The sequence below is a fragment of the Mesocricetus auratus genome, unplaced genomic scaffold (genome assembly GCF_017639785.1).
Source record: "Mesocricetus auratus isolate SY011 unplaced genomic scaffold, BCM_Maur_2.0 Super-Scaffold_100033, whole genome shotgun sequence".
Lineage (NCBI taxonomy): Eukaryota > Metazoa > Chordata > Mammalia > Rodentia > Cricetidae > Mesocricetus > Mesocricetus auratus.
In genome coordinates, this window is record NW_024429213.1 from 14,058,160 (window position 1) to 14,080,821 (window position 22,662).

The 22,662-nt window shown below is 39.7% G+C and overlaps 1 protein-coding gene across 7 annotated transcripts in view; it reads left to right on the forward strand.

Moving 5' to 3' along the window:
- Positions 1–22,662, forward strand: part of Clcn5 (chloride voltage-gated channel 5) — a 168,038-nt gene that overhangs the window by 122,814 nt on the left and 22,562 nt on the right. For 6 of the 7 annotated variants that reach the window (XM_040733671.1, XM_013124499.3, XM_040733672.1 and 3 more), the window contains 3 exons: positions 10,773–10,924; positions 13,767–13,866; positions 19,076–19,263. In XM_040733671.1, the coding sequence (XP_040589605.1) occupies positions 10,773–10,924; positions 13,767–13,866; positions 19,076–19,263 (440 nt within the window). Of the gene's footprint in view, positions 1–7,740; positions 8,599–10,772; positions 10,925–13,766; positions 13,867–19,075; positions 19,264–22,662 lie in introns of those variants that run through there. The other variant, XM_005085085.4, reaches the window with a different exon arrangement.

Genomic DNA, 22,662 nt, shown 5'->3' on the forward strand with positions numbered 1-22,662 from the left:
TTATTTTCTACCTTACCTTGTTCAATTTATGTTAAATGGTAAATGAAAGGGGTATTGTAATGCTTCAGGGACATGGACTGTATGTTTCTGGAGGCAGAGATCATTGTTGGTCAGGAGGTCCTCAAAATGTATGCTATAGTCATGTTACCATGTAGCTCTAGTTAACTATATGCTAGAAATGCTAGTTCCCAATGAGCGACTAGGTTGTTCTAATCTTCATCAATGAACTTGTCTTTTCCAAGGATTGATAGTGTCAATTCATGAATTTGCCAGAAGCATACCTACAGATAACGATTTTGAATTCCTCAAAGATAAGGTTCTCTCAAAATATTTCTCAGTATGGTATGAATGGCCAAACTAAAAACATGTCTAAAATAACAACGTGAAGCTCTAAGGCACCTGCAATGAAACTGTAAGAGGCAGAGGCAGTGAATGAGTACAGTGAAACAGTGTTTCTTGGACATAGCAGGGAGGCTGTATACGTAAACTCACAGTGGTTGTGACAGCATGCACAAGACTGGTCAGACCAAATTCCAGCACAGAGCTGGGAGCTTGCTGTGAAATCCCACCCCTAGCCATGGGGATGGTATCAACTGTCCAACTGATAAAAGAGGGAGAGACAGTTTCCTCTAAGAGTATAGCTCCTCTTAAGTTGACCACACTCCACTGGAAGACCACACATCCAAGAAAATTCGAGCAGCACAAGGTAAGGTATGTGGGGTGGGATGTGGAGGGAAGAAAGGGAAGGGAGAAATGATGTAATTATCATCTTAAAATAATAAAAGAAGGACACAAAGTTGGCTGGGTACATCATGTAAAAGTTGTAAATGTGATTAAAACATGTCGAAAATTCTTAAGGAGCAGAGATCGCATACCTGATTTGTTTCAGAGATGGCAGATTTAAGCAGTTGCCAAGGTTATACAGCTAATGCAGTGTGGAGCTACAATTATAATTTATACCTTCTTAGTACTGGTCAATGTATCCTTCCATTACAAGGACCTTCTCATTGACTAAGCCACCTTTATGTCCAGGCCATCCTTCTAGTGCTCAAAGAAACTATTTCCTGGTCTGTCTCTAAACACTCCAGTGGTCTGCCTCCTGGAACAAGAGTCTGCTCTTTGCATGCCCTGTCTCTATTCTTCTGTGTTACTATTTTCCTTTTATTTTGTCATTTCTTTTGAGACAGGGATTCTCTTAGTCCTGGCTGTCCTGGAACTCAGTCAGTAGACTGGACTAGCCTTAAACTCAGAGATCTATCTGCCTGTCTCTCTCTGCCTCCTGGGTATTAGTATTAAAGGTATGTGCCACCACCACCACCTGGCTACTATTTAAAAAAAATCATTCCTGCAGGCTCTGGAGAAGTAGTTCAGTTGTAGGTAGAACACTTGCCTAGTGTGTGCAAGGCTATGGGGGTTTCACTTCTAGCCCTTAAGATACATAAATCCATTTATACAATCAATGAAAATAAAATCTATTTCAGTACCATGCCAAAGTCTCCATCTTCTTCCTACTCCAGATATAGCTGCTAACAGGGATTAAATGTGGCTAGTCATTCCCCTAGACTGATTGATTGTCTGTCTCTTCAATTTTTAAGACAGGATCTTACACTTAAACTTGTGGCAATCCTCCTGCCTCCACCTCCCAAGAGCTGGGATTACAGGCATGCACCATCGTGCCGGGCTCTCTATTTCTTTCTGTTTTTCCCCCTGTGGTAATTGGAACCAAATTGAGGCCTTGAACACACCAGGCACTCATCTACATCCGTAGGCCATACATATGTTTTAAAAAGAAACATACTCTGACTTTTTTTTGAGACAAGGTACTTTTATGTAGTATAGGATAGCCTTAAACTCATGATAATCTTCCTGAGTCAGCCTTCCAAGTGCTAGGACTGAGGGCCAGAGTTATCATACTTAAACCTCCTTAGGCTTTTCAGGTAAGTTTCATTCACATACTATGTCTAGGGAAGTTTTGTGTCTCAAAGCACATCAGTCCTATAGGACTGCACACTTTGATTGTTCCCAGGTTTGCGCTACTCGAGACAGCATTGCAGTGGCACATATACTGCTACACACAAGTAGAACTGGCTGTAAGAATTTTTGGTTTTCAGATGAATCACATATGTGACTGTTTTCTTTTGTTTGCTTATGCTTTGTTTTTTTTTTTTTTTAGATAGCATCTCATGTAGTCCAGGCTGCCATGAAACTTGCTATGTAGCTGAGTCCGGCCTTGAACTCCTTATCTTTCTGCTATTTTCTCCTAAATGCCAGAATGACAGGAGAATGCCACCATGACCAGCCTTTTTTGTTTGCTTTTATGGTACTTAGGATTGGATCCAGAGCCTTGTGTATACTCTAGCACTGACCAATATCCCCAGCTGTAGTGTTTAATACTCCCTTTTCCATACATGATATCTCATTTTTCCTGTGGCTTTAGGAAGGGTCTCCTGACTGGCGTTCTCTCTCGAGGTTTTTCTTCACATCATCGAATTCAATGGCAATCTCTTATTCCTATCTTTTTGGTTTTTTTAAATACTGATAGGGAAAACCTAGTATAGACTTAATTAAGTTATTAGGCAGAGCCATGCTACCCAGAGGAGTAACATGTGGTTTGTAGTATATATTTCAAGGCAGTTTCTCCCTTTCCATTATATTACCCACCCTTATGTCAGGCCCGTACATGTGGGACTTTGGGAATGAAGAAATAAAGAACAGGGTACCATGTGTCATAGGCCTAGTGAGGCAGGCCTGTGATCTCAAACAGCTGAGGGAGCTGAGGCAAGAACTGTGGTGCTAACAAAGGAGCTCAGAGCCACCCTAGACAGTTTAGTGAGACACGGCCTCAAAATAAGTAAAAGCGGGGCCCACTGGTAGACGACATGCCTCACACTCATGATGTCTTTATTCCACTTCTGCATTAGTGTGCGTGGCATTCCAATTAGTAGAAACCTGGTGATAGCAATCCTCATGTTGTTTGTCCTGACTTTGGCAATTAGCACCCTGGCTCTACTGCTAGTGTAACCATGTTGGGCCAGGAACTTCCAGATTGGAGCAGATATCAGGAGCACGAGATACAGAAAATGCGACCCCTGACAGATGTCTACAACGTTGGCAAATAGGGATGTATCTAGAGGAAACAAAGAAATAGGGTAGTAGTACCAGAATTGATACTCACGCTTGTCTCCAGACTTCCCCTGTCTCTGTTAGGCTTTACATTCTCGTTTTCTTCTCATACTTCTCAAAGATCCTTTTAGTAGTATACATGTGAAATATGCTAACAGTTCCGTTAGCTAGTTCCCCAGTACTCTTTTTATTGGTCTTCGTTGTCTTTTCTGCACAGCAACAGAATAATTACCCTGAATAAATATTTCAGGGTTCATCAACTATTTCAGAATATTACGTATTCTCTTCAGGGTTTAGATGTGAGGCCCAATTGGTTGACATATGCTTTTTGCTCCCTACATTTGGGTAAATGGGAAAACAAGATAGAAAGCAAAGCTTGTAGATGAAAAGGTTCCACAAATGTTGACTAATTATTAGGGCTCTGCCTGCAGTGTGTTCATAGGCACGTAGCTGAAGTGGAGTGTGAAAGAGTATATGCTATTGAGAGTCTTGCGTGGAAGAACCAGTGGAAGAATGGAAAAAGGAAGTAGAAGTGGTCCATAATAGGTCATTCACTGTTGAATGGAAGTCCTTTAAATGGTCACAGGATGCGTAGCTTGTGTTAGGCATCATGTTGAATTTGTATTTGCAGATGGAGTTATTGTACCTTTGTAAAATGATAACATATCCCAATAAACCCATGAAACTCCTTTTTTAAAGGACTGTTTGCAAGTTTTTTGATACATACCAATAACCTAGTATACCTTTCTTTGAGTGCTTATTTGGTATTGGAACAGCTTGTGATGTTCCTAAAACAACCCTTCAAGGTCTACACATGAGGTTTTGTTCTCTCTTCTTTCTTCTTGTGTTTTTGTTAGTGTTTAACTAGTTCACTTAATCAGTTACTATTCAGCCCCCTAGGTAAATTTGTAATGGTTTGTTGGTTGGGGATTGGAATAAACATCATTCCCAAATTAGAGTTTATATCCTTGCATTTTAAGGGGTTTTCTAGTTTTAAACATAAGGCAGTTCTTGTTGTTATTGCAGGGGAGAAGCCTAGGAAAGGCCTTCTATTGCAAAAACCAAGTTCATAATTTCGTTTGTAAGCCTCCTTATTCAGGCGATGTGTTTCTAAAGACTCATTGCCGAGTCTTCAGACCTAAATATAGCTAGCAGAGAGGCTCTTTCAATCTTGACTTCCTGTTTTCTGACTGCTTTACTGTATGTTTTCTCCAAACTCAAGTAGTGCAAATCAGTCTTTGAGGGATTTTTCTTTCATCATTTAGCTGGACTTCAACTTCAATCATTTTCCTGTTAGAACATCAAATTTCTGTATGTAACATTCACTATGCCATCAAATCTTGAGGTAAAATTTACTGTTTTTCACTTATTTGAGGCAAAAACCTAGGCCCACCTAACTACCCTAATTTAGAATGTACGCTGTATTAATTTTACTCCACTTTCTTGTCAGTGTATGTATGGACTAGATTGACTCATAACATACTGTTTTATAAAAGGTGTTTGCATTCTGTTGCTTTAATTATGCCTTGCTAGTTGCCCCTGCTGCCCCTTTTGACCACCAAGTATTATGAGTTTACTCTGTGCCTTAGATTAAAAAGCACTAGGTTGAGAAGTCAGCCAACACCGTGGTTAATTGTCAGTTCCAGATACTTGGTGAAAGAGTGCAAGCTACTTAATCCAGGTCCTTGAAGGAGCCTCGGGAATAGCAGTGTCATTGTCACCGTCACCACCATTATCTTAAATATGTTATATTTCCTATTCTATAGCTTGTAGCGAACATTTTTAAATTACTTGTCCACAGCTTGCCCTAAATGCTCCTTGAAAGGTCATCACTGCTGAAAGTTTTCAAAACATCAGGAGTCACAACTCTGAAGCTAGCAAATGATCTGTGTAGATCTGTGTTCCAGAAAGATAACTCTGCTTGGCTCTAAATATTTACTTTATTGCGTTTTTATCATCTGATACATCAGAGTTGGTAAGCATTATGTGTTATTACCATACTTTCAATTGATCTACATTGAGTCGTCTGTATAATGAACCTATGTTAGAGATTACAAATCTGGCAGAGAAGGGAGTAGAGGCAAGAAAAGAATTTTTAAACACTCAGCATGTCAAACTGAACCTGGTGACTCATTTCTTAATCTAAATCATAATTAATTTTCATTTTAGCATGAAAGCTACACCATGCCTACTAACCCTCTAGTATTCAAAAGAAAGAGCTGTACTTGGAATAGAAAAAGTTCCCACTGGAGAAATGCTCCTTATCCCTTTGTAAAACCTGGGAACTTTGTGAACACAGGGGTCCAACTATGAAAAATATATAGAACTATAAACTACTTGTATCCAAAATCTGCTACCTTTGCTAACTCTTATGTCTGCTGAAATGTATGTGAAAGTCTATAAAAATGTAAGAGCCGTTTGATAATGTAGGTGATTGTTAGTGCTATTCAGATACTATAGCTAAAATTATGATTAATAAAGATTAACTTGCAGGAGGCCTTTGAGGCTGGGCATATAGTTTGCTTTTAATCTGATAAACTAAACATTTAGTTGGGTAAGAGGATCATGGTAGGCTTACAAATGATTGTTGCCTTTTGCAGTGTTTTAACTCATTGCCACTTAATAGTAATTTCCACTGCATTTGAATTCTGTTCATTAATGCTATACTAGTTCATCAAGATATAATTATGATGAACTCAAAGAGTATATAAACGCCATTCAGTGCCTTACACTGCATAAAGTTTTGTTGCAACTACATTTCAGGATGTATTGGGCTTTAGGAACTGATGAGATTAATAACATTTCCAAGCCCTACATGCAGGGTCTGATTATTGGAGCGCACTGTAACTGGGTTAATGTTAAACGGTGGCTGTCCTGCTGATTCACTTAGGCAGTTGGGAGATGACAGTTTTATTCTTCTTTACTGGGCTGGCCTTACTGCACAATTAATTAAGACCTGCTTAAAAATAGCCTTCAGAATAGGACCAGAGAAGGGAAAGCCTTTAAAGTAATGGAACTGTAGTAGTGAGTTTATTGTCAGGGCTGCAGTAGCTACTCAACCAGGTTGGATTAATGAACATTACGGACCATGTTGTTGTTTTTTTGAGAACACTACTAAGAGATCCCCTGCCCCTCATTACCTACCTACCTATCTTTCTACCTGCCCTACTTCCCAACTTCCTTCTTCCCTCCCTCCTCCCTCCCTCCCTCTGCCTCCCTCCCTTTCTTACTTTCTTTCTTTTCTTCCTCCCTCCCTCCCTCCTTCCTTCCCTCCCTTCCTCTTCTTTATTAAGACAAGACCTCACCATATATCTCAGGCTGTCCTCAAATTTGCAGCAATCCTCCTTCCTCAGCTTCCTGAGTATCAGACTTGCAGCTATGTGTCTCTGATCCTGCATTCTTCAGTACTAAGAATTGAATCCAAGGCCTGCCAGGCAAGTGGTCTACCAACTAATATATATTTATACCCCTCTATATCCTCTTGGTTGTACTCTAGGGTTTCAAAGTGGTTATGTCCTATTAAAGAACTGACTTTGGGGCTGGAGGTGTCATACTGTCTGTAGAGTACTTGCCTAACAAGCATGAAGCCCTGGATTTAATCCTAAATGCAACATAAAATTGGGTGTAGTAGCATATATCTGTAATCCCAGCATGCTGTAATTTCAGTACTCAGGAAGTAGAATCAAGAAGATTAAAAGTTCAAGGTCATTCTTAGCTACATAGTAAATTTGAGGTCCAGCCTGGGCCACATGAAAGCCTATGTTTAAAAAAATAGCTTTCGTTATAATTTGATATGTAATTTAGTTTTTTTGCATTTTTCTTTTTTAAAAGTGTGATACTGAGGACTAAACCCAGGGCCTGGGGCATGCCAAATATGTGTTCTACCTCAGAAGTACACTTTCAGTGTCCAAACAACTCTGTGTATTTGTGTGTGTGTGTTTATGTATTTGTTCACACTCATGGAGGGGCTGATTACCTATGCATGTGTGTGTACACAGACACACACACACACACACACACACGAGAGAGAGAGAGAGAGAGAGAGAGAGAGAGAGAGAGAGAGAGAGAGAGAGAGAGAGAGAGAGAGAGAGGAGGCTATCAAATACCCTCCTGTTGCTCTTTTCCCATTGAAACTGGGTTTTACTTAATATGAAGTTGGTTTCAGGTAGGCTGGCTGGACAGTAGCTTCTGGGGTTCACTTGTCTTACCCCCTACTCCCCACCCCCATGCTGAATCTACAAGCATGCACAGCCAAATTCAGCTTTTTACATAAGTGCTGGGGATTTAAAATCAGGTTCTCATGCTTGTGAAGCATACACTCTTACCTACAGAAACATTTCCCTATATTCCAAAACAATGCTATTTTTGAAACAGGGTCTTACTATGTTGTCCTAGCCTAACCAGAATCCTAGGTTCAAGTGATTATTCTACATCAGACTCACAAAGTAATTGGGAGTTCAGGTGTGTGCCAGTGTACCTGTCCTCATCGTGTTGTTCTTTAATTCTAATATGCACATAAAATGAACACACAATACATATGTGTATGCTTTAAAGAATAATTGAAAGATGATCACTTACCACCAGATCAAGAAAAGTGACCAGCATGTCAGAAGCCTCACTTTTGCCCATGTTCTTCGCAGACTGCAGCTTTCTCTAGTAGATCCTGTCTTTATTTTTGTCATTTTCTTCCTTCTGCTTGTAATGCAATCATTCATATCCTAAAATTTAGGCTTGCCTGTGATTGGGCTCAGGAATAGAGTCATGTTGTTAGGTGCTCTTTCATGTCTGGAATCTTTCAGGATTGTGTTTGTGAGGTTTTATGCATTCTGTTGCTGTGAATTTTAATTCCTTTCATTTTATTTATTTTGATTTTTTTTGAGACAGGGACTTGCTATGTCACCCAGGCTGATTGCAAAGTTGCTAGTCCCCGAATAAGTCCTAGAATTACAAGCATATACCCCCAAGCACATGTTAGTGGCACATTTAAAAAGACTTTTCTGTATTTGCCTTTGTCCCCTTTTAAATTAGGATCCTAGTAATTCTAAAGTTTTTAGACATTTCTACTTTGATGTCTTTTTTTTCTGCTAAATGAGGTATGAAGTGTAACACTTGTCTGGACTCTAATTTTCTGAGCCAACACAGCCGCCCACCTACCAGTTTGATGGCATTTGTTTACATGAGACTACATCTTTAAGGCTTTTGTGCTAGGTTAGAAAATCTTCCTTTCTCTAAGGCCGGTCCAAGGGTCTGGTCATGTGATCTTAGCGGTGACATCACACTCTGACCAACCAGGAGCAGTGGTGGCTCTTTAGGTGGCGTTTGTTGCTGTGAAAAAGCAGAGAAAGCAGCAAGTGCCCTTGTAAAGCACCCCAGAGCGGGCCTCCTTCTGTAAAAACCCTCAACCTAAATGAGCAAATGCGGGCTGCCAAGGTTATTTCTTCCTTGAGACAGAAAAAAAGAAAACTGTGATCCAAGGTAAGCAGACTGAGCCCAGCCCAGGACTGAAGCATGCTCCGGGAGCAGGGGATCTGGAGAATTGCAAGCAGTCTGTAGTAGGATTCTAATCACTGCCTGCACTGTGCTAGGGGCCTGATAATTGCGTCTCTAGCAGGAGACAGACGACAAAGGAGGATGCGGTTGTGCTCATGTTACCTAGTGATGTAATAGGATTCTCTCTTTCCTGCCAGGACGCTGTTGCAGATCTTCGTTTTGCCTTAAAGCTGGGGGTGGAGGAGCTCATTTGATATATAACGTAACATTAGAGAGCTATCTGATGCTTCTCAGAATCTTTCACAAAATCCTTTCTATTTTTTTTCTTCCTGAAAGGAGAACTCTGAAACTAGAACGAATTCAATGGAGGCATTAACCTGCTTAGAGGAGCCAGTTTCTGGTTGTTTGGTGTCCTGCGTTTGTGTCAGCATTTCACTTGAGAATGGAAACAGCTTGATTCAGCTCCCGCCTTCCCACATACTTTATTCTTTCTGTACTTGTTTTCTAGCTGGCTTTTCCCCCGCCAAGCTCTCAAACATAGCAGCTTTCATCTTTATCACTGACATGCTAGGAAATGCAGGGGTGGTGATTCAGCAGACATCCATTTTATAGGCAGGTACAAGTGAAGATAGGAAAAGGACTTTGCTTTGAGGTTTTAAGATTAACTTGTTCACCTCCTCCTCACCACTTGAGTGACTCACCCACCCGAAGATGATTAGGACTCTGCTGAGCTTTTCCTTTCAAATCTGTGAATTGCTTGTAAAAAGTGTGCTGAATTAGGCCTTCAACGGACTTGTACAGTTGGTAAACCAGGTACAATTTATCTTGTTCATTCAAACTTATGCCATGAGAATGCTGAAGTTGTCTAACTGAGTTAGGCAAGGGGATGATGGAGAAAGAGTCAGCTGAGGCCAACGTGGCCATTTGCTGAAGAGGTTCATTACCAAATTGTCCCTGCCAAGATTTGTGCTGCCAATGTGAGATTTGACTGTGTGAGTTAAATGATGGAATAACTCTGCATTCTCTCTGTGTGCATTTATATAGATTTCTCAATGCTGTTTTTACATTTTTAGTTTACTAGCAAAATATTGTTCCATCAGATGATGTTGCCAAAATATTTTGAGCAAGTTTATAAGCAATACTTTACCATGTGTCAGTACAACTGCTTACTTTAAATATTCCCTCATCCTTGCCATTTGTTGAATGCATTTTGGTTCATCTGATGTTTACTGACTATCACATATGTGCTAAGACAGTGCGGAGAGCAAGAAATGGTGACACATTCTTATACCAGTTTCTCAGGAGGCTAAGATGGGATGATCACAAGTTCTAGGCCTGCCTGGGTAATGTACTGAGACTTAAAGGGGAACAAAGACATGGTGGAGAAGGGCTATGATGAATTCAATATAGATAGCTATTGAAGATTGCCTAGTCTAGAAAAGGAAGATAAAGCATATGCACACATAAGTAACTGTAATGGAAAAACTAAACACCAAGCAAATAAGAACCATGATTAGTGAGCGCACTTACAAATCGCTTAGTTGAAGGGTTAAGGAAAAACAATTCATTGTGATGTTAACCATTGTTGACTAAATCTCTACTTGTAAATGTTTGACTTTCTGACATACTGTGAAAAAGTCCTACCAGCCCATTATATTGGAGATCAAAGCATCCTATCTACCGAAGGAAAATTTGTACATTCCAACCAGCTTAACTCTTGAAGAGGCCAGCATGGCAAAAGCTACCTTATAAGATTGAATTACTGCCTTACAAAGTTAAGATGGCTTTTGGCATGATCCATTTGCAAAGACCTGGAGCCTTTCATCTCCCTTCCATGAAGTGAAATACCTAAACTGCTCCAATCTGCTTCCTTGGCCTTTGTTCTGTAGATACTTTTTCCATTATGTGCCAACTTTTATTATTTCTCTGTTTCTGCTGCCACTGTCCTATGTCCCTTTCCACTTGTGTCCCTATTCACTCATAGTGCCTTTAACTACTCGTCATTTGCGTCTAGACCACAGAAACTGTGAAGGTGATGAATGTCCCTAGAGGTGGTTGTACTGCTTCATCACCACACCTAACGTATAGTCATCAGATAGTTTATGGGGGCATTACAATTTCTGACTGGTGTACTAATGTCTGTTTGCTATTCAACACAGGGAACAAGTCATACAATGGTGGTGGAATAGGCTCTTCAAATAGGATCATGGACTTCTTGGAGGAGCCAATCCCCGGTGTAGGGACCTATGATGATTTCAACACAATTGATTGGGTGAGAGAGAAGTCTCGAGACCGAGATAGACACCGAGAGGTAAGGCATTGATGGCACATGAGTTAGGAAATGTGGGGGGAGGAAAGGTAAAGGGCTAAATTTATTGTATACTTTCCATTTTTCAGCCCCAGAGCTGGTGGAAATCTGGCTTCTATTGGCAACATAGGGTTTCTTTCTTTGTTATTCTTTCTGATTTTTTTGTTTTTGTTTTTTGAGACAGGATTTCTCTGTGTAGCTTTGGATCCTGTCCTGGAACTCACTCTGTAGACTAAGGTAGCCTTGAACTCAGAGATTCACCCACCTCAGCCTCCCAAGTGCTAGAACAAAAGGGTCTTTCTAATTTTTTTTTGAGATAGGTCTTACTGTAGGCTGGCCTGGAACTTCGTCATGTGGTTCACACTGAATTCAAACCCCTGGATACACTTTTGCCCCCTGCCCCAGTGTTGTATTAACAGATGAGAGCCACCGTGCCCTGTTTCATTTTGTAATATAAAGACATTTTATGTATAACTTTCATCCGTGGTTTTAAAACTTGTGTTTAATGATGTATTTTCCTGTAGAATTCTGTTAAAAGGGACACTCACAGCTCTGAAATGGGTGCACATGCCTGTGCATAGGCGAAAATGAATGTGCAAGACTTTCTTCTCCCATCTCATCTTCCTTTTATGTTGTTTTCTCTTAAAGCAGGGTCTCTAAAACCAAGGTCATTAAATGGGCTTTTTTCAATGGAATAAAAAACCAAATTACCCTAACCTTAGAGTGTACTGAAGAATATGGGTTTAGATCTGTAAGAGTATAGCTCTTGTAAAACCATAAAACCAAAGTAAATGTATGCATTCAGCACCAATAAAACCACAAGACCCATCAAATTCATATCCAAGACATTAATTTAGTGTGATAGGTATTTAGGGCTCTAGTGTAAGTTGTATAAGCTTGACAAAAGAATTTCCTCACCTCTTTTTTCTAAGTACTGAGAAATTTTCACAGAGTTGTCTGCCAAGGTCCTTTGATTCTATTAGTGTTGTTATTATTTGTTATTTTATTGGGACTTTATTCAGACTAGACTGGAACTCACTAGGTAGATAATCTAAACTGGCTAGAACTCTTAATCCTCCTGCCTCAGCCTCCTGAGTGCTTAGATTATAGACATTTACCACCACACATGCCAAGAGTCCTTTGCTATTGTTCTTCTTTCTTAAATGAGACAGAGTCTCACTGTATAGCCCAGGCTAGTCTCATCTTCCTCCCACAATCTCAAGTGCTGAAATTACAGAGGTTTCCTGCCATGCCCAGAGCCTTTGCTTTGAACTTGTCCTGTATCATTCACGTTTAGGCAATGAACTATTTCTAGTTTATGTGGGAATAGCAGTGGAAAACTTAACTCACCAACAGGGAACACGTTAGCAGGCAAGTGTTTTCTTTGGGGCACACTAGTAGTTTTTTTTTCTTAAAGTTCTACTTGACTCCATATTTAAAATATATTAACCCCTTTCTCTACTGAGCTGATGATTAATTCCTGTCAGAGACAAACAAATCTCTGTAAGAGATTATTTTCAGGTGTGTGTGTGTAATGATTGTGATCAAAACCAGGGCCTCACATTGGTAGTATTGGTAGTATTCTACCCCTAAACTACATGCCAGCCCTATTTATAATAATAATAATAATAGTAATTATTATTATTATTATTATTATTATTATTATTATTATTTTAAGCCTTTCCCAGATTCTGCTAAGTATTCTCACAACCACATGAACCCCAGAGTCAGGTTGTCACAGGTACAGGTTTTGAAAAATTCCCCCTTTTTGGGGAGTCAGTACTGGTGATTGAGTCCAAGGCTTTGCAATTGCTAGACAGTATTCTGTCAGCAAGGTATGACTTAAGCCCTCTTCACTTTTTATTTGGAAACAGGGTTTCACTGTCACCCAAGTTGGCCTTGAACTTACTTGTACATACATTTAGCCTAAGTCTCCCTTCAGTTTTCTTCCTTGTATGTGTTATATGCACAGGCCTGATACAAACCGTTATTATTTGTGATGTTGCCATAGGTGAAGGTGAAACAAGTCAATTCTGAGTATAATAAATAGTGGTACAAAGAAGGGGAAGTACCAGTAACAAATGGCAGAATAATGGTTTTAAAAAACACAGACCTGGGCCAGTAAGTTGCTTAAGTGTACAAAAGTACTTGTTGCCAAGTCTGATGGCCTGTGTCTGACCTCCGGAATCCACGTGGTAGAAGGAGAGAACAGACTGCAGCAAGTTGTCCTCTGACCTTCACACACACACACACACACACACACACACACACACACTAAAGCTAAATTGAAACAAAATATAAATATGAACACTGGATTTATGTTGACAAGGATAAGAACTGAACAGTCAACTTTGTGTTTAGCCTGATGTCCTTAGATACAATTGTTGGTTTCTGAAATTGAAGGAGACACATCCCCAGTATCACTTAGTACCTGCGATCACTGTACCTTGAGAGCTTTGTGCCATTAATGTTTGGGAATTTCCTGACTGAATCACAGCCACAGATAGTCAACCTCAATTGTCACTGAGATCAGCCATCATTTGCTTATTCTTTGCAAAACAATCAAGCTATTGGCTGTGAATCAACTCTCCTTGAGACAACTGTTATCCAGGGCAGAAAGAGACCTCTGCAATGCACAAAAGAGGTTGATTGAACTAAGAAATTAGTGGCTAAGTGGACATTAAAATAAATTGGTAGAGTTCAGTAAATCACAGCATTCTTGCTAACTTTGTTCAGTTAAATAATTCTCTATTGTTATCTATTCCCAGATAATTTGTATTTTTCTGCTGAACGATTTTTAGATGAAGGGAACATAAGATCTAATGTTGTCTTATTTTTTTCCCAGATTACCAACAAGAGCAAAGAGTCGACATGGGCCTTAATTCACAGTGTGAGCGATGCCTTTTCTGGCTGGTTGTTGATGCTCCTCATTGGGCTGTTATCAGGTATGGTAAACTACAGTCGTTTTTAAAACTCATCTCCCAGAACTGTAATGTTCCCCTTCTGAATTGAGCCAAGTGTTGTGTTCTCCCATCTGAAATGAATTCCTGGTAAACCTGTTGGAAGTGCAATTTCCCATTTGTAAATGAGTTCTAATATCTGTATCCCCTTCCTTAAGTCAAAGAAGAAATGCAGCTATTTTTATACTTTAATTTTAAATAGCTTGTTTTACATGTCAATCCTAGTTCCCTCTCCCTCCCCTCCTCCCGCGCCCCCACCATTCCCCCCAGCCTCCCACCCTATCCCCACTTCCTTCCACATAGTGGATATCTAGAGTCTGTCGTTTCACTCAGGGCAGGGTCCAGGCTCTCCCCTAAGAGTCCAAGCTGAGAGAGCCTCCCTCTTTGTGTTATGGACACACAAAGTCCGTTTGTATGCCAGGGATAGACACTGATCCACTGCCCAGGGCCCCATAGGTTGCCCAGGCCTCCTCACTGACTCTCACATTCAGGGGGGTCTGGATCAGTCCCATGCTGACATCCCAGCTGTCAGTCTGGGGTCCAAGAGCTCTCCCCAGTTTGTATGCTGTAAGAGGTCATGATCTTTTTTTTTTTTTTTTTTTTGGTACGCCAGTGAATAATCAAATTGAGGGCTGAAATCAATCAAGTAGAAGCCAGGAAAACATTGAGAAGAATCAATGAAACAAAGAGTTGGTTCTTTGAGAAAATCAACAAAATAGACAAACCTCTGTCCAAACTAACCAAAAGACAGAGAGAGAGCATGCTAATTAACAAAATCAGTCATGATCATTTTAAAGTGGAAGCCAGCACAGTATCTCCCTGCCCTGATGGAAAAGCACTTTTGTTTTTGGCACATTCTGCATGGGGTTAGAAGATGCAGTGATAACTTCCTGAGATATTTTGTAGTAGTTTTTGTCGTTCTTTTTTTGCATCTCTGGGAATAAAACCCAAGACTAATGTACATGCTTGCTTGTCAAGTTTTCAACCACTGAGTCATTCCCCCAGCCCTTTTTCTTCTCAAAACAGGGTCTCATTATTTAGCCCACACTGATCTTGACCTCAATCTATAATCCAGACTGAAGGAAATGTGATCCATTGCCCCACTCTCCTTCCTGCTGATAATACAGGCAAGAATTCCCATATCCTGCTGTTTACTGTCTCTTTAATTTTTAGCTCCTCTCTGTGGTGGTATAGGAAGGTATATTAACATGTAGCTCCTACTCTCAGGAACTTAGCACGTTCTTTTTTGCTTTCTGAGGGACATTATGAGAGCACTTTTTCCTAGAAGTTGCATCGACTTTGTGTAGCCACTCCAAATCCTATAGGTTGAGTATCCCTTATCCAAAATGCTGGTGAAATGACTCAGTGGGTAAAGGTGGCCCTAATCTTGACAGCCACAGTTTGATTCCCAGGACCACATGATAGAGTGGGAAAACCAATTCTTACAAGTTATCATCTGACCATCACAGAAATTGTCCTCTGGCCTTCATATGTACACCGTGGCCACACACACACACACACACACACACACACACACACACACACGGGGAGCACATGTGCACTCACACTGAATAAATAAATGTAAATAATGACTGAAGCCAGAAATATTTGAAGTGCTAGTATATTACATAATGAAATATTTGGGGAGGAGGACCCAAATCTAAACACAAAATTTGTTTTTATATACATACATACATATATAATACATATATTAAATACATATAAATATATGTAAGCACCATATGTATAAATATATATTATGCATAGCTTGAAGATAGTTTGATATATTTTAAGTTTGTTACTTTGAAAGAGTGTCTCATTTGGCTTAATGAGACCCAGGCTAGCCTCAAATTCACTCCTATCTCTGCCTCCTAGATCCAGATAGTAGGCTTTAGTCACTGCAAACCTTTTAATATGTATTTTGACCAAAGTCCTATCACATGAGGTCAGATGTAGAATTTTCTACATGCAGCTTCATGTCAATGCTTAAAAAGTTGAGGACCAGCCGGGCGATGGTGGCGCATGCCTTTAATCCAGCACTCGGGAGGCAGAGGCAGGCGGATCTCTGTGAGTTCGAGGCCGGGCTGGACCAATAGCCTCCAAAACAATACAGAGAAACCCTGTCTTGTAAAAACCAAAAAAAAAGTTGAGGACCACAGAGCATTTCAGGTTAGGGGTGCTCAACTTTTATAGTGTATGAATATATACTTGCTGTAAAAATACAGCTTACACCAATTCCAATGTAAACTTAACCCTCCTATGTGGGAAGCAGAAAGTCAGGGATACCAGGCAGAGAGATCAAGAAATGTACCCATGTAGCATTAAAGACAGTACCTAGGAATAACTGGACTCTTGAGCTAAATACAAGTTAAGTGGGAAAACTGGGGAAGGTGGTATAAGTTTTCACTTTTTAGCACAGACTCTAGTTTCAGGAAGTCAATGTTTAAGTCCCTGCTCCGTTCCTGATAACTATGACATAAAAGTTTATGGCTATGGGCAAGTTTCTTAACTTGTGGAGGCGTATTGATCTGTAAAAACGGAGGTAGTAAGGTAGCTGTATTAAATACTTTCTTTGAGAATTACATGAGGTAAAGCATTTGGCATGGTGCCTAGTTGTTGATGCTGCTCTTGCCATGAGCAATGGAGCAGAAAATGGCTATCTCAAATTTGAAATGGCTCACCTATCCTGAGTTTCTAAGAATTGCCTGGGATATGAGCTGGCAAGATAGCTTTGTGTGTGTGTGTGGGGGGTGCTTGCTCTGCAAGCCTGACAACCTTAGTCTGATCCTCGCAACCCACAGTGGAAGGAGAGAACCAACTTCCAAAAGTTGTTCTTTGACCTCCATGTGTGAGTCTACATGCACTTAACATGTGCAAGCATACGCAAATAATACATAAAATACATTTTTAAAAGAATTGCCTATACTAAACGGTTAGCAGTCTTTTCTTTTTCATTAAAGGGGTCAGATAATCCTAAATATTTTAAGAGTTATGAGTTAAATGATCTCCATAGTATCCACTCCGCTCTGCTGCTGTGGTACAAAAGCAGCTGTTTACCATAGGTAAAGATACGAGTCTGCCTGTCATTGGGACGTCTTTACTGACAGAATTAACATGTGAGTAAAATTTGGCCCTCATGTTTTAGTTTCCCAGCCCTGTGGTTAAGGGTATTCAGCTGTGCCTTCTGGTTCTTCCAGGAGCGAGAACACAGTTTGGAGCTCATTAGTAATAGTTTGGGTAGTCTATAAGGCCAACTATTGTAGCAAAAGCAAGGGAAGGAATGTAGAGGAGGAAAGGTCATAAATCCAGTGATTAGGACCATATTTGTGTTCTTCAGATATATGGTGAGAGCCAGATTTCAAGTTTTGATAGTTATTGGAAAGAAAAGAACAAACCCTTGAAATATGGTAGGCAAGGATAAGGGACAACACTCTATTCTTTGTGATAGGGAAGCTTAATAAAGCTTGTAGCCAGAGAAGAAGGCATCATTTGTGAGAAGTAGAAAGGAAGGCAGGACTGAAGACAGTTGTGTAAAATACAAAATACACACATGAACCAACCAGAGCATAGCGCAAGTATGGAACTATACAAGTATGGAACTATAAGGCCTTGTTAATTTTGCGAACCCAGGCAGTAAATGCAATGAAAGTTGGAACAGAAATCTGAGGGCTGGAGGAGCCAGAAATAGCTTTCAGGAAATGCTAGATTTGATTAGGGCATTCAGGCAGGTAGTAACACTTTCAGCACTTACCAAAACATACGCATAACATGGCCTTTTCTACCCAACCAAATGTGGGCACAGTTTCCTCAACTCTTTAATGTGTTTTTTGTCTTTAGATGGTCATTGGCTGTTTTTTTTCCTCTCATACACATGAGGTATTTTGTTTTTAAACATTGGAGACTCATAACAGAAACCGTGTTTCTGAATGGAACAGTCTGGGAATTCTGGGGCTGTTCTATAACACCTTTACGATTTCTATAAGGCATTATAATTCTGGACCATTTAATTTCTCTTATCCAGAGTTTCTTCATTTAACTGACACATGACAGTCAGAAGTAAAGTACTTTAACTATCTTAACTCTTATCCGTTTACCAGTGATAGTACTTATGGTTCCCATTTTTATTTTGGTTTTTTCTCCTCATTTTCTTTGGTAGATGTTCAATATATGGTTATTCCTTTTTGCTGAGACCAGTTTAGTATGTTAATACCCTAGGTTCAGTAGGCATTCAAAGTTTCTCTGGTTCCATCCTATCTTCTTTGTACACAACACTCTATGCTGCTATAAATTTAATGTTCCTAGCATACAATGTCTTCCTGCCATTGTGCAAGTTCTTCCTGTCCATGGTGAAAACCCTAGTGTCCAGGTTTAGCACATCACCCATAATCTTCATCAGCTTTTCTCCATAGCCTCTGCAAATAAATGCCATGGAAGATTCTTCTTTGTGTGTAATTTGTATTCACTCCACCTGATGTATATAGGGAGAGTCACATAATCTTTTTGTTGTAGCTGTTGTTTTTGGTTTGAGATGGAGTCTCATTTTGTAATCCTAGCAGACATGCTAAGTAGACCAGGCTGGCCTTGAACTATCCAAGTACTGGGATTAAAGGCCTATGGCATGGTGCCTAACAAGTCACATAATCTTAAACAAATTACTTCCTTTATAGATTGTCATTCCCAAACCATAGCAAAACAGTTGCTTTATTATGTCAAGTGAGTTTCAAAACCAAACTCTTCCCTCTCCCCCAAATATTTTGCCTTCTCCTTAGTTCTTTCGAGCACATGGATTTAATAGATACTAGTGTTTATTTTTATTTTTAATCGTGTGAGAGTGCAGATGCCCTTGGAGGCCAGAAACATTTCTAGAACTAGAGTTAATAACCATTGTGAGCTACCCATTGTGGGTGATGGGAATTGACCTCAGATCCTCTGCAAGAGTAGTATGTGCTCTTAAGCATTTCTTCAGCCTGTCACTGGTGTTAATGTAGAGACAGTAAGTAAAATATCAAGCAAGTCAACAATCAGAAGGAATAAGAATAGGGAATATAGACTAGGAATAGGAAAGTATTTATTTACCTGTCATTTCAATTCCTTTCCTGTTACTTTAGCTGATAAAGCTTGTTCCAATTACCAAAGATAGAATTTCAGATGTGGAATTTAACTTTGGCTTTCCCTTTCTTCCCCACTAAATCAGGTTCCTTAGCAGGTCTGATTGACATCTCTGCTCACTGGATGACAGACTTAAAAGAAGGGATATGCACAGGGGGATTCTGGTTTAACCATGAACACTGTTGCTGGAATTCTAAACACGTCACCTTTGAAGACAGAGACAAGTGTCCAGAGTGGAACAGCTGGTCCCAGCTTATCATCAGTACAGATCAGGTAATGTGTAGTGCTAATTTCTGTACCACTTAATTTCATCCTTATATTTATTTCATTTTTTGTTCTGTACTCCTGGAAATTATGAAATTTTCCTCTATTTTCTTTCATGGAAAAGAAAGTGGAACCAGCTGTTTTCATTTTGTGGTTTAAGTACAGCCCTATTTCTATCTCTTATGACATGTTGGAAGCATTTTTCTGCTTATATTTAAAAATTTGGTTTGTTTTAAAGAAGTTTTGTATTTCTTCTATGTCTTAGCTGCTAGTACATAGTATAACTAAAGTCATTGTTCTAATGCTGTCAATAGAAAGGTCAGAGGCAGACACCAGGTAAGATATAACTTCTTGCAAAAGATTATGAAATGGTTTAAAATAGCTTCATCATATATAAATACAAGGCGGTTTGTCCTTGAGCACTGAATTAGAACAATCAAAGGTATGGTGTATTTCTTGCCAAAATAATAGAGATCTAGGAATAAAATTGCCCAGTCTCTCTTGTAGTTTTACCAGTGTTTTCATTATTGTCTAAGCAAGTATTTTTCATTAAACACAAAATGATTTTGTGTTTCAGTTCCTTTCCTAACTTTCAGCCCTTTGTTATATATTAGAACTCTCCCACTGAGAAAGCACCCACAACAAAATGTTTTAGCTACCAGGCTCAGCAGTAGAAACGGGTACCACTTGAACTTCCTCCCTATTTGTCCATTCTGTTGGTGAAGTGGAAATAATACCAGAATACATGCTTGTACTCTTAAAATTTATATTTCATCTGTTTTTGAAGAGTTAAAGAGTAGAGTAAAGGTCACTAGAAGCTGAGAAGGAAAGGGGACAGAGAGAAGTTATCTAATGAACAGTAAATAGAGAGGAGGAAGAAATTCTCCAGTGCAAACAGCAACCTTACTGTAACTGTACTTTACAACAACTAATGATTAATTAAGGCACTGAGTTTTGGGTCCAAGGGTTTGTGTGTGCCAGGTAAGTGCTCTAACCTAGTGAGCCATATCCCTTCTTATAAATTTTATAAAGAATTAGAAGACTTCAGCCATAAAGACAAATGAAATATTTTAAGTAAAACTAATTTTCCTGGTTTGATCACTACACATTATACATATTTATCAAAGTATTGTACTATACCTTATAAGCATGTCATGGCAAGTCAATTAAAAATTTTAAAAATAATTTTATTAGCCACTTTGTTCATAAAGCATTTGAGGTGGCACACACACTAACAGACACATACAAGTCAATTGAAAAAGGATAGGAAAATAAAGTCAGAAATAAGAGGTTCCCGGACAGCCTCCAAAACAATACAGAGAAACCCTGTCTGGAAAAAACAAAAAAGAAAAAGAAAAAAGAGATTTTATATCCATATATAACTTTATATATCAGCTTAGGGAGCAGGGTTTTATGTGTATTGTCCTGGCTAGTTTTATGTCAAGTTGATACAAGCTAGAGTCATCATAGAGGAGGGATTTTGTAAGGTCCAGCTATAGGGCATTTTCTTATTTAGAGATTGATGGAGAAGAGCACAGCCATTGTGAGTGGTGCCGTCCCATGGGCTGGTGGTCTTGGGATCTATAGGAAAGTGGGCTGAGCAGGCCAGTAAACAGCACCCTCCATGACCTCTGCATTAGCTTCTGCCTCCAGGTTCCTGTCCTGTTTGAGTTCTTGTCCTGACTGGGTGATGAACAGTGTTGTGAAAGTGTTAGCCAAATAAATCCTTTCCTCCCAAATTTGCTTTTTGGTCATGGTGTTTCATCACCACAGTAGTAACCCTAGCTAAGACTTGTATGTTTCCCAAACTGCAGTATAGTTACATTATAGGATGAATGTTACGGACCGTCCTAGAACACTGATTTTTTTTCCTGAATATTTGGAATATTTTAAGTGTGAACAAGGATTTTTAATTTTTTAGATTTATTTATTTTAGGCATATAAAATTTTTTCCTGCACATGCATATGTGCACCACATGTGTGCCAGGTGCTCACAGAGGTCAGACGATTGCTTTGGATTCCTTGGAACTGGAGTAACAGACGGCTGTGAGCCACCATGCATGTACTGAGAATCTGTGGTCCTCCGCAAAAGCAACAAGTGCTCTCAACCGCTGAGCCATCTTTCTACCTCCATAAACAACGATTTTTAAACAGAGTGTAAATATTTTCTCTTTTCCTTGTGTAACTTAAGATTGAACTCCGGACTCTGCATGTGCTAGACAAGTAGTCTACAACCGAGTTACATTTCCTGTGTTTTAAGTATTTTTATTGTAAAAGCCGAGCTTGGTGACACACACTAGTAACTCCAGTAGTTGGAAAGTTCAGACAGGAAGATCAGGAGTTTAGAGTTGTTCTTAGCTACATTTTTTGAGCAGTATGGGCTATATGAAGTCTTGTCTCAAAAATTAAAATACTAAATATTACATGTATTTAGAGAGAAAGAGAGAGAGAGAGAGAGAGAGAGAGTGTGTGTGTGTGTGTGTGTGTGTGTGTGTGTGTGAGTGTGAACATGCTTGTGTGTGCATGCCCCGGCACATGTGTGGAGGTCAGTGGACAGCTTTGGGGAGTCAATTCTTTCTATCATATAGATCCTGGGAATCAAACCTATGTTGTCAGTCTTGTTGGTATGTGTGTTTACTGACTCATGCCTATCTATAATCCTAGTCTTTGGAAGTTAGTGGCAGGAGGGTCACTGCAAATTGAAGACCAGCTTAATCTTCTATATTGATTTCCAGGCCAGTTAGGGGGGACGTAGTAAGATCCTATCTCAAGAAAACCATAAATATAAAAAAACAGTTAATTAAATTAAAATTATTTTGAAATAGGATCTTGGTAAGTTGCCTTGCTGGCCTCAAATTTGTGATTTTCCTGCCTTAACTTCCTGGGTAGCTTCGTGTATTTTTGTTTGCTTGAGACAAAGTCTCACTCTCTTGCCTAGACTAGTCTAGAGCTCTTGGGAATCCTATCTTGGCCTCACAAATACTGGCAATAGAGGTTTCAGCTGTCACACCCTTCTGGATTTTGTTTCATTTTTAAGGAAGAAACATTTCTGCTTTCCCTCCATCTCCAAGTGCTTCCACCTTCTCCCATGATATCTCTATGTATTAGAAAGACCTGGATAAGGAAAAGTTTAAGAAGCCTTACTACTTAGAGAGAGAGAGAGAGAGAGAGAGAGAGAGAGAGAGAGAGAGAGAGAGAGAGAGAGAGAGAGGGAGGGAGGGAGGGAGGGAGGAGATCCCCTTGCTTTGTAAGGAGTACTTATCTTTATTCTTTTAAAGATTTTAATTCTTTTATATTTTGTGTATGGGTGTTTTGACTGCATGTGTGTATGTGTGTATGTGCAGCAGGTGTGTGCTTGGTGTCCACAGGGGCCAGAAGAAAACATTAGACCCCCTGAACTTGGAGTTA